At 39.3% G+C, this 13,180-nt stretch overlaps 1 protein-coding gene across 1 annotated transcript in view; it reads right to left on the bottom strand.

Annotated features, from left to right (window-relative positions):
- LOC103556518 (zinc finger protein 471) overlaps positions 1-13,180 on the bottom strand; it is a 49,557-nt gene continuing 36,377 nt past the window's right edge. Inside the window, exons 3-8 of the mRNA XM_070558603.1 lie at positions 12,341-12,467; positions 12,072-12,167; positions 10,185-10,348; positions 9,430-9,541; positions 8,982-9,077; positions 1-4,514 (exon numbers count right to left, since the gene is read on the bottom strand). Of these exons, the coding sequence (XP_070414704.1) occupies positions 2,809-4,514; positions 8,982-9,077; positions 9,430-9,541; positions 10,185-10,348; positions 12,072-12,167; positions 12,341-12,467 (2,301 nt within the window). The 3' untranslated portion in view covers positions 1-2,808. The remainder of the gene's footprint in view (positions 4,515-8,981; positions 9,078-9,429; positions 9,542-10,184; positions 10,349-12,071; positions 12,168-12,340; positions 12,468-13,180) is intronic.

Genomic DNA, 13,180 nt, shown 5'->3' with positions numbered 1-13,180 from the left:
TGAGAAAGCAGGAGTCATTTTAATGGACTAGAGTGATAGGTATAGAGATGCAGAAATCTTGAGGTTGCTGCCAAAAGGATGAGTGAATTCCAGTGACTTCCAGTCCAGGAGTGACATTTCATATATTTAACAGCTAGTACAGTACGGGCCCCAACCAATCAAAATGCATACTGACTGAAAGAAAATATCCTTTATGGCCATACATAAAACTGAATATTGGCCCTGCTACTGTCCCTGTGTATCCAATCAAAGTACAAAGAAGGAAAAATCTGACTGGCTTAATTGGAGGCACGTGTAACTGGCAGTTCACCTGAACAATATAAAATAAAGAAACAAAAAGTGTCAACAAAGAGCTAGGGAAAATATGCGTGTTAAAGACAAAAACAGATTTCAACATATATACTGAATATATATAAATATATGTACACACACACACATATATATACGCACACATATATGTATATTCAATATTAATTTTGACTCTAAGACTACAAGATCATTTTATACATAAGGTTCTGCAAATCACATATTTCATTTAATATATTGTGCACGGACAACTCTCCATAGAAGCATACATAGAGCTTAAACTTTTTCTACTAGCTGGACAATACAGTATTGAAGAATCACAATTTAATCAATCTGCTTGGCAGGACACTGAAATCCTATTTGTCATAATTAAAACAATTCTGCAGTAAACATTATTTACATCTACCTATTTATTCCAATGGGATAAAATTCCTAGATCTAGAATTACTGTTTCAAAGGAAATACACATTTATGACGTTGACGGGTCATGCCATATTGCCATCCAAAAAAGTAGGAGACAAATTTACACTATTGATGAACAAGTACCTATCTTCCAACACTGACAACAGTGTTGAATATTATCCAAGTTTTAGATTTTAATCCATCTGAGAGCCAAGAAATTTTAATTTGTAATTTTCTGATGAATGAGGGTAAGAACTTCACAAATTTTCTTTATTCATTTGAGTTCTTCAACTGTGACATGCCTGTTGGTAAGCACTACCAGTTTTCCTCCCACTGCTTTGTATGTGTAATGGCACTCTCTTCCTAAATGATATATTCTTTCATACAAGTTGTGCATATTTTCTGGCAATTGCCTTTTACATCTTTTTGGCGCCTTTCACCATGACCACGTTTCAAATCCTTGTACAGCCCAGCTAACTCTCCTCCTTAGGTCTTCTACAACTCCACGTCCTACTTAGTGAAGCTTTCCTCTTCTCTATGTTTGCCTCCAACACATTATTTATTAGAGATGTCAAATACAATTGTGTTATATTTCTCTCTAAGGTGAAAGAGTGCTTCTAACTTTTTTTTGGAGATTGGATAACCAACTGTCAAAACATCATCTCCCCAATAATGAAAAACCAGTTTTATGATATGCCAAAATCTCAAATGTGAAGAAATCTACTTCAAAGATTTCCCTGCTATGCTTGCCAAATTATCCTTCCTCGTGTTATTTTAACTAAAACTGTCAAAGTAAACATATCCTACTGGGACTCTGTTGTGAATGACAATTTACAAACATTTTAATAGTATTATTTCATCTAGAAAAATACCATATTTCTTTTATTGACATTTTTCCTATTGTTCAATACAGTTTAATAATTTTTCACCTCTATTCATAAATTGTTTCATGGTATTTCTTGTTTTTGATGTGAGAGTTGTATTACCCTCATAGACATAATTAAAACCTTTTGCATATTCTTCTCTGCACTAGAGCAGGGGTTGGCAAACTTTTTCTGTAAAAGGATAGAGAGTAACTCTGTGAGGTTTTGCAGGTCATACTGTCTGTTAGAGCTACTCAACTTTGCCATTGTAGGGTGAAGGCAGCCACAGGCAATATGTAAACTAATGAGTGTGGCTGTGAGCCAATAAAACTTTAGAGACACTGAAATTTAAACTTCATATAATTTTTATGTTGTCATAAAATACTATTTTCACTTGTTCAACCATTAAACTTTTTTTTAAAATTTATCATGGGTCACACAAAAACAGGCAGTGAGACTTTGGCCATGAGTCACAGTTTGCTGACACCTACTCTAGATCAGTTTACTTCAAGGTTAACCGTTCCTTGAAAGTTTAATAGAATTCATTCATAAGCCCAAGTGACTTTAAATAGGTCAAATCTTGCTAAGTTTTCTAGTTCTTGAGTAACATATCAGTAGTTTTAACTTATGCATGTAAATCTTGCATTGTTCTGATTGTTCCAGTTCTTTTGTTCCAAGTGGCCCAGTCATCCATGCTCTCCACACACTTGCTAAGACTGCTGGCGGATGTATAGTAAAGTTGAATTTTCTCACCAACAGGGTCACATCACCTTACAGTTTTGCAGATTAAGATGGGAAGGCACAATACTAACTCAACCTTACAGAATGAAGTTTTACACCAACATTGGCAAAGCCTCATTGACTACCTTGAAACTCCTGTTTCTGATCTAAATTCTGGTTTCTCCTAGCCTCATTCTATGCATCATTTTTATTCAGAGCTAACTACAGTAACTCTTCAATGTCTCCAAATAATATTTTTAAAAGAGATAAAATTACTCAACACTTAGTATGGATCAGGCACTGTGCTAAGAACATCTTATGCATTAACCAATTTAAAAGATCTCAACAAATGTTTACATGAGGAGTGAATGAATTACACTTACACTTAAAAAAATCAATCTGACTGCAATGTGAACAACAAACTTGTAAAGGACAAAACCAACATGAAACAAAAAGAGCAGAGAGACAAGTTTTTAAAATATTGGAATAGTCTAACTGAAACAGTGATGTTTTGAGACTATGGTGATGGGAGTGAGGACGGATTCCAGAGAAATTTGGGAAACAGATCCACAGGATTTGATGTGGAAGGTAAAGGGGTGCGTGTTGATGACTCTCCAGTATGAATTCTCTGATGAGCAAAGTGTGTACTCTGCCTGAAGACTTTCCTGCTTTTCTTATAGTTGTAGGATCTCTCTCCAGTATGGACTCTTTTATGTTGATTAAGGTGTCCAATTTGGATGAAGGTTTTCCTACATTCCTTGCATTCATATGGTTTCTTTCCAGAATGAATTCTCTGATGTACACTAAGAGACTGACGATGGCTAAAGGCTTTGCCACATGCACTACATTCATAAGGTTTCTCTCCAGTGTGACTTCTGCGATGACAAATAAGGGATGACTTTGTCTTGAAGGCCTTCCCACATTCAATACATTCATAAGGTCTTTGGCCAGTGTGAAGCCTCTGATGTTGAGTGCAGGATGAGTTGTCACCAAAGGCCTTCCCACATTCAATACATTTATAGGGTTTCTCTCCAGTATGAACTCTCTGATGTTGAATAAGATGTGTGGTCTGGCTGAAGGCTTTACCACATTCCTTACACTCATATGGTTTCTCTCCTGTATGAGTTTTCTGATGCTGTGCAAGGTGAGCTTTCTGGGTGAATGCTTTACTACAAACCTTACATTCATAGGGCTTCTCTCCAGTATGAATTCTCTGGTGGGTGGCCAGCTGTGAACTGATGCTGAAGGATTTACCACATTCCCCACATTCAAAGGGTTTCTCTCCGGTATGAATCCTCAAATGACTAGCGAGGTGTATATTCTGCCTAAAAGCTTTCCCACATTCTTTACATTTAAAAGGCTTTTCTCCAGAATGCACTCTTTGATGTTGAGTGAGTGATGCATGATGGCTGAAGGCTTTTCTACAAACATCACATTCATATGGTTTTTCTCCAGTATGAATCCTTTGATGGACAGTAAGGGATGAGCCATACCGAAAGGATTTGTCACACACGTCACATTTGTAGGGTTTCTCTCCAGTATGAATTCTCCTATGTTGATTAAGTCCTATGTGATCACTGAAGGCTTTCCCACAGTCAATGCAATCAAAGGGTTTCTCCCCAGTGTGATAATATCTCCAGTGACGAATAAGGGATGTGTTCTGTATGAAAGCTTTTCCACATTCAATACATTCATAGGGCTTCTTGCCAGTGTGACATCTCTGATGTCGAGCAAAGGATGAACCATCACTGAAGGCCTTTCCACATTCATTACATTTATAGGGTTTTTCTCCAGTATGAATTCTCTGGTGAACAGTAAGGGATGAGCTCTGGGTAAAAGTTTTCTTACATTCACTACATTTAAAAAGTTTCTTTCCTGCATAGATTCCTGTATGTTTTATTACCACTGAATTTTTGGGGAAAGTTTTCTTAACTGAATCACGATTATGACCTCTCTCTTCTGAAACATCTAAATGGAACCATCTTCCAGATTTGTTACACGTACGTTCTCTTTCCATAGAGAGGGTTTTGTTATGAGTGAGTGTCTCTCCCTTGAATTGTGCCTCCTGAGCTACCAGCTTCCTTTCAAACATACCCCCAGAATCCCAATTTTCTCTGAAAGTGGAACACTCCAGGTTAGTGTTTAAAGTTCTGTCTGTTTCCACTTCAGAAAATGAATGCTGCTTTGGAAATAATTCCTGGATCTCCCGTATAGATTGCTGACCTGAAAGATATCAAGAAAATAACAAGAAACAAACATTTCCCTTATTACATGATAGAAAAAGAGGAATCTGCTAAAAGGAAAATTGTTAATGAATTCACTAATTGTTGAATTAAACCACATAACTTATGTACTTCTAAACATGTAAACATGCAGTCTATAATGTATGTAAGAAGACCCCAGCCTGAATTTATACAGGAACCTAGGAGAGGTGAGTAGAAAAAAAAAAATATATGTGAACGTAGTTACATATCAGAAGACTAAAGAGTTCGAAAAATGTTCTGCAATCACACCATCTAAAAGTATAGGCTATGACATTCATTGCCTTTACCATCTCTCACTCTCTATGCTGCGTCAATGCCAGAGCAGTCAGCACATCACAGAAGTTGTTCCAGGAAGCATGCCAAAGCACAAAAAAGACAATGTATTCTATAACATTCATTAGGATTATCTGAAAGTCCGGTCATTCCCCTACAACCAGAAAATAGAGTTTCTGTTAACCATATCTTATTTGACTACTTTCAACAAAACCCACATTGCCAATTGATGGCTGAAGCTCAGTAGTCACATAAAGCATTTTTACGTTTACCTGCTTGCTTCCACAAGCCTGAGAAAATCCTCACTTCTTTGGCCATTTATTAATGGATAGGGCCTTGCGGTTTAATTTCTCATTTTGAAGAGACTGTTTTTATAAAAATAGTGAGTGCTGACAGCGTATTTAATTATATCGTATACACTACTGAACAAGTATATGTCTTATCTCAGACTATAGGCTTACAGGCAGGAGTGAATATGCCTGAGTTCCTTTGCTAAATTACTTAGCATGTACCAAAAACGTGTGCATGTATAGCTATATCTCAATAAATGCAAACAGATGAAACTGGTATTGGGGAGATGATGCAGAGTCAAACGTTTGGAAAAAGATGATCTTAAAAAAGGGAAAATAGTCTTTTTTTATGACATCTGAACACTGAAACCTTTCCTTCTTAAATCAGTAACAAGACAAGGAAGCCTGCTTTCACTATTTCTATTCAACAATGTACTGGAAGTTCTAGTCAGAGCAATTAGAAATAGAAATAAAAGGCATCCGAATTAGAAAGGAAGATGTGAAACTATATTTGCAGATGACATGATCCCATACATAGAAAACTCTAAAGAATCCACAAGAAAACTATTAGAGCTAACAAATCAATTCATCAAAATTGCAGGATACAAGATCAACACACAAAAATCAGTTGTATTTCTATATACCAGGAATGAACAATCCGAAAAGGAAATTATGAAAAAAATTCCATGAAAAATAGCACTAAATGAATAAATTGTTTAGGAATAAAGTTACCCAAGGAGGTGCAAGATTGTATGCTGAAAACTACAGAACATTGCTGAATGAAATTAAGAAGACCTAAATAAATGGAAAGACATCCTGTGTTCATGGATGGGAAGACAGCAAGAAAGAATTAAATACATAATAGAAACAAGACCCAACAAATTTGTTACGTGGTACAAATGGGAATCACACATCTATTAATTTTAACAAAAAATTACGAGTGATACAAAAGGTCAACAAAGTAAACGCTTCTATAAGTGAAGATACCACCCTATTTAAACTACTGTATAGTCAGAAACATCATATGCAAACTTATAGGCCACATGAAACTGGGGAAAAATTTATCACATTTATGAAACAGGATTTATATTCATACTATATAAAGGCAAGGCAATATGACCCAGTAGAAATGTGGGTGATGAGTACGAACACACCATTATCAGAATATGAACTCTAAATGGATTTAAATGCATTTATTCTCAATATCACAAGTAGTCTGGGAAATAAAAATTAAACAAAACTCAATTTTCACCCAACAGCTTGGCAAAAATAAAAAAAGAAATACAAAATAGTCATTATTGGTAAAGATGTCTAGAAACAGGTATTCTCATAAATTATTCACCAATTGTTATAGCACTATATCCATGAAACTTTAAAAATATGTATAATTTGGTCATGCAAAAAGATACATACAAACTAGACCCTGTTTATTATAACTGAAAAGACCTAAATGTTCAAATGTCCTCAATAGTAAATTAGTTAAGTAAACTATGGTATTTCCATATATTGTAATACTAGACACCCACTAAAATAATGAAGGAGAACTACACAGATCAAGTCTCTAAGGACACAAATAGAAGGAGAAATCATAAAAGAAATAATTTATTAGACTATATGAAAATTTTAAAAATTTTACATATCACAATTTTAAAAGGTCTAATTAAAACAAAAACTCTTATTACCATATGTGAAAAAGAGTTTGAGACAATACATCAAAGAATTAATATTTTATATAAAAAAGTCACTGGGAATGTTAAGAAAACATTTATAATACAAACAGAGAAATGGGTATAAATGAGGAACATTTTACAAAAGGATAAAGAGAATAAGTAAATTTAGGGAAAGTATTCAACCTGTTTCATAATAAAAAAATAACTTCAGGCTATAATCTTTCACCAAATAATATGAACACATTTTCATTAAAAATACCTGGTGCTATGAGGATGCAATTAAACCCAGACATCTGGTCAGCCAGTCATTGCTAGAGTCACTAAATGCAAACAAAACTTTCAAAGCCAAGCAGATGTTCATATCCAGGGATATGGCAATCCCCAAAATGTATCATTTTCACTTACATAAAGATACCTATTATAAGTATGTTTCTTTTTTTTTTAAAGATTGGCACCTGAGCTAACAACTGTTGCCAATCTTTTCTTTTTTCTTTCTGCTTTTTCTCCCTAAATCCCCGCAGTACATAGTTGTATATTTTAGTTGTGGGTCCTTCTAGCTGTGGCACGTGGGACACCACCTCAGCGTGGCCTGACGAGTGGTGCCATGGCCGCACCCAGGATCCAAAACAGTGAAACCCTGGGCCACCGCAGCTGAGCGTGCAAACTTAACCACTCGGCCACGGGGCCAGCCCCTATATTTCTAATATCAAGAAATGTAAAATAATCTAATAGAGCAATGGCATATACAACATGTAAAGCATGTGAAAAACTGCAACTGAAGACACACAGCAATTTCTACTCTGTGAAAAAATATGTTTGTTATCACTTGAAGAATCTAGAATTGCCTTGGTAACATGTGATCATGATTTTCTATTCTTTTTCCAGACAGGTTGTACAGAGTTCATTGACCTCCCCGTCTTCCAAGAACACTGGGCCTGGGCCCTACGTGAAGGAATGTGTCTGGGCTCGGGGTCAAAGGTGGCCAGTTTGGCCCTGACTCTAAGGCACAAATTACAAGAATATGTTCTGTGTCATGTTCCTTGTCTGGGCTGGGCACCCTGATGGGCACCTGACTGGACTTTAGAAACATCCCATCCGTGGGAACAAAAAAGATAGAAGCACCCCATCCGTGGGAACAAGAAGAAAGAACTCAAAGTATCCAAATGTCTGAAACCCTGAGTCAGAGCCCAGAGAAAACTTAGGATAAAAGGGAGTTACAGACATAGAACAACTGGGAGTCTCACTGAGGAAAGGACGCTTTGCCTCGGACCCGGACAATCGGCATTCCCACCCGCTGTACAAACTATTGGGACTTCCCCGGCTGATTGTGGTGTGGATGTTGTAAGTACCGATTTGCTGTTCCCCTTTATCCCTGCTCCTTGTTGTGTTTCCCTTTATCAATAAACGTTGATTGCTTCAACAACCAAGTAGCCCTGGCGGTACCTGTCATTCCTTGCCCTTTGCGGCTGCAGACAACACAGGTGATAGGATTACACTTTCCACAAACCAGTATTTTCTAAAGAAATTTCTTTTCCTTCCCTTGTGTATGGAAAGAGGAAGAGACCCTCCAATTACGTCTTCTTGCAACTTGACTTTTGCCCACCCTGTCCAACTGGAACAAGGAAGCTGGTGGGAATCCTCTCCTTTGCGCATGTAACACCCTACTGGAAAATCTGCAAACGCTACTTCATGCGAGTTACCCACGAACGTGTCTTATCCTCTTATCAGAGTAATTAATTGATGGTTTGCAATGTATGTGTAAATCCCCTCCTTCTCCAACGGCCTGCCAATGCCAAGCAGAGTGGCTCCCTCAAATAACTTCCAAGCCATGGTTCTTACAGGAATGGACACTTAATGAAGGGAAGGGGCCATCTGATCACGGAAGAGTAAACCTTTGGAAGACAGCTCAAAAGTACATGGGGGTCAGGAAAAGGTCACTAAGGAACCAAGGGGCTGATTCACACGTGAGTGGCCAGGAACAGGAGGAGCTACAGGGAAGGAGTTCCCATTCAAGGGAAGGCGGCAAAGGAGGAGGAAAGAGAATAATTGTGAAAGCCCAGATCTCAATTTTCTCTCCAGACTCGGAGGACTTGGTAAAGTCTTCCACTGAACAGCAGCGAGCATGCGGCCTCTCCAGTGAAAGCTACGCTCTAACCTGCGGGGGCAATTCCACCCCAGGCCTCTGGTGCTCACCTGAGAACAGGCCTCTTGTCAGCTCTCTCTTCACCAGCCAAGGCTCCTTCTCTCGCTCCAATACAGAGACCAAATCTGGCTTAGAAACACAACATCCTGCATGTGTGAAAGGACAAGGGGTTCAGTCATACTCTTGGCATTCTCAAATTGAGATCCAGTTCCTTGGCTTTGAGAGAAAAGTGTCATTACAGGAAGCAGCAGAAAGAAAAGTGAGGGGCATCTGAAAGACATCAAAGACAATGCTTCAACCGTAATGAAGATCCCAACTTTCACCTCCACAAATGTCAAATTCTTATCTTAGGAACTGGAGGCAAAGATGCAGCTCAACACTTCAGAAGACACCCCTCCACCCCAGCCCCCGCAACACACTCACACACACTTCAACACCGAGGAATGAAAATGGTGGATCCTGAAGACACATTCAGATCTGGGAGAGGGACATCCTTACCTACTGGCCCCAGGTCATGGTTCTTCCACATCACGTTCTTACAGAAACTCTTTTGAGCTGGCTCAAGCTGCTGGGAGAAGTCTACGGCCACACTGGTGATGGGCACCAAGCCCTGAAACGGCACAAAGATGTTTTTTGATCAAACCATGCTCATGACCCCACAGTGGCTCTGGGGTGGGCTGCATCCACATGCTGTGAAAGAGGCACTTGGTACCAAGAATTGACACTTAGGCTTTGAGTGACCCAGGTCACATAGTGACTGGGCCTAATTATATCAGACATGTTTTGGAAAAAAAAAAAAACAGTGAGGAGAAACTGTTTCTGCCATGGAGAATGTGTAATTCTGCAGAGAAGCATGAACTGACACACAGTATGAATTTCTAATGCTGACTGAAGGCTTCCCACATTCAATACGTATTATTTAATCATCGGCAAGGTTTTTCTCTCATACAAAACCTCTGATGAAAACGAAGGGTTGAGACCCTGCTCAAAGTCCTCACCTTCATTACAGGTCAGGCATTTCTGATTTAAATATACACATTTGTGATTCATTACAGCTGAATTTTTCCCCACTTTTCCTCTGTGTATCAAGGCTGCATACTCCTTCTTCTGTGGGGAGACTCTGTCTACGAGAAGCACTGTATCCAAATGGAAACGTCTCCCATACTTACTGCAGTCATGGTCTCCTTTCTTATCAAGAAGGCTTTCTTGATGAAGGCTATCGTGTTTTGACTAAGGGTTATCTCCTGACTTACCGGCTGCCTCTCAAACAGAGCACCATAATCCCAGTTTTCCCCGAATACGGAGCACTGCAGACTGCAGTCCGTGAGTCTCTCCATCAGCAGTGCCTTGGATAACTTCTCTTCACAGAAGTCCTTCTTTGGAGGTAACTCCTTGGTCTCTGGCACAGCCTTCAAGTCTAAAAGAATATTAAGAAAGTAAATATCTCTTTTGTTATGTATTAGTATGAAGAAAACTTCAAAAATGTAATGAGATGAATTAAAATCCTCAAAAAAGCACATTGTTTTGAAAATTTTTTTATATGACCAACCAACCTTACATTCCCAAATCTGTGCAGCTTTAATCCTAAAGGACACAATATGAACTTTCTTATCTAAACGTTGAGCAAGCCATGCACATTATGTTTTTAGCAGGAGACTAGAAAAAGAAATTGAAGAGCAGGAGATAAGAGAGCTCATAAAAATTGAAATCTAAGACAAGATGTGGCTAATACAAAGAGGGAGGGGAGGCCATAGAAGAGAATTGCCATACAATCCTTATTTCAGCATTATTAAGGAACACTCGCTTTGACTCTCCATTTTATCTCTAGCTCTCTCTTTTTTTTTTCTTTTACAATGCCCTGTGCTTTTCATTAGTGTTAACTAACAAAAGGTCAGATCCTGGCCTTAAAAGTGCAAGTCTTCATAATTGAGAAGAGTCTCAGCAACAGATGAAGGATCGACAGAAGGAAAAATCCACTTCTGTCTCATAAAACTAGTTCAGAGAATGTGATTGAGTATGATGTTAAATGGAAAACTTTCACAAAAACACCATTTGAGTTCTCCTGGGCCATATGATGACCCACGTGAGTTGCCGTAATTTATAACTGTGAGCAACCTGTCCCGTTCTGTCAATACAAACTTTTCCTTGGATGTATGACTTGAACAAAGAGGTCTTATAGGATTCTCAATTCTTAGCAATTATTGCCATTTCCTATTATAATAACCTCCAGAAGAAATCTGTAGTTCTGATTCCTTGTCTTACTTGATTAATTTGTTGTTCCAGAAATAATGCTGTGGTTGAAATCTCTGTATTCCCAAGTGGTATAAATATCATCACAATATCTGTAAGAACATTCCATCAAATCAGAATCACTGTTCTTTTCTTCTGAGAGCCAATCACCCAAGTGCACACTGCCTGTCTACACCGGGAAGGCCCCCTGAAACCCAAACTATTACAGCCCAACCCAAACTCATCTCCTAACGTACCAACCTCTTTCTTCTAATTCTGATGTTTCTGCTAAAGGTTCTACTTTAGTTTCTTGTTTTCCTGGCTTGCAATTTGGAATGATTTTTCCTCTTCCTCTTAAGTCCCTATTTATACTGATCATACGTAGAAGAGCAGTTTCTAATCCATTTAAGTTATGTAGATACGTCTTGGCTCCCCTAGGAGATAACTTAATTACTAAATTAATTTAATTATTAAATAAAGTTAATTCTTTAATGGCTTACACTCATCTTATCAACCAGCACCTGACGGCCTTACTCAAAGCTGACACCCAGGAAACACCAGTTAAAAGAAGCCCATAAATGAAACAACCATCTAGTCAAACAGAAATAAGATACTAAAAACTACACCAGAATCAGTGAAAGATTTTTTAAAGAACAGAGATGATGATCTAAGTCTGAACAACAAAGGGTCTGAGAAGGAGCTAGGGAAGAATGGGATCCAGAGAGAGGTTTAGAGAGAGGGGAGAGAAGAGACAAGGGGAGAATGAAAATTTGGGAGCCCAGGCTCAAGAGGCCTCAATTTTCCCTCCAAGCCTGGAGGCTTAGGAAGGGTCTGTTGATGACCCTACAGGTCTGAGGTCACTGAACTGTGACTGGGAGTGGCTTCAACCCACCTAGGTCTCCCACACTCACCTGGGCACCGGCCTCTTGTCAACTTTCTCTTTGTGATCCAGGGCTCTCTCCTCTGTTCCAGTGAGGAGATCATATCAGGCTTAGAACCGCAAAGTCCTAAAAACATAAGAAGTAGAACATGGTCATGCTATGGGTCCAGATTTGAGATGACACTTTCTTGGCTTGATGGGAGAGGGGCAGTGCAGCACATAGTGATAAGGGATGAGAGACTTCAGAGTGAGGGCAGCAGTCAGGGGAGAGGTGGGAGGAGGTGTGGGAAACAGCCTTACCCAGCGATGCCAGGTTCCTGTAGTTCTCCAACATCACATTCCTGTACAGAGTCCTCTGAGCAGAGTTCAGCCATTCCCACTCCTCCTGGGAGAAGTCTATGGCCACATCCCCAAACGTCACCAAGCTCTGAAAGGACAAAACCACATTCTTACTCAACCAGTGCTCATGCCCCAACACAACTAGGGGGTTGTTATGGACTGAATCGTGGCCCTCAAATTCAAAGGTTGAAGTCCTAACCCACAGTACCTCAAAATGTGACTGTGTTTGGAGACAGGGCATTAAAAGAGGTAAGTAAAAGTTAAATGGAAGGGTGATGTCAATATCACAGCAGAGTGAGCTCTCCCCTTAAACTCTCCCCTCTAAGATACAACGAAAAGGACATTCATAAACCAACAGAGGACATCCACACAACACAAAAGATATCTGAGAGACCCACACAGCCATATGTCTGAAGGTGGAGGTGCTGCAACCCCTGGAGGAAGTGGAAGGAGGTATGTCGCTCTCCAAGGTCCCTCACAGCATGAGGGAAAGCACCACACAGAGGTGACTAGCTATTGCAGGGGTGTCTTCAGCAAGCTAGCACCACAAGAGAGCAGACAGCGAGGACAGAGTGAGAAGTCCCCAGGATCACATAGGTGAAAGAAAGAGCCCCTCCCCCTGCCCAGCGCCATAGTTCAGCCGATCCAGAAAAGCAGCAGCTGTGAGCTGAGCTGCAGATTGCAGGGTGCTCAAAATGCACAGCTCCTGACTCCCATCCAGTGGCAGCAGGTGGACATAATGACCACATATTACCACTATGCAAAGGCACAAATATACACCATCAAGCAATATGAAAAAAT

This window comes from Equus przewalskii, chromosome 9, assembly GCF_037783145.1.
Source record: "Equus przewalskii isolate Varuska chromosome 9, EquPr2, whole genome shotgun sequence".
NCBI lineage: Eukaryota > Metazoa > Chordata > Mammalia > Perissodactyla > Equidae > Equus > Equus przewalskii.
The sequence above is the reverse complement of the archived record's forward strand: the minus strand, read 5'-3'. Positions and strand labels throughout refer to the sequence as shown.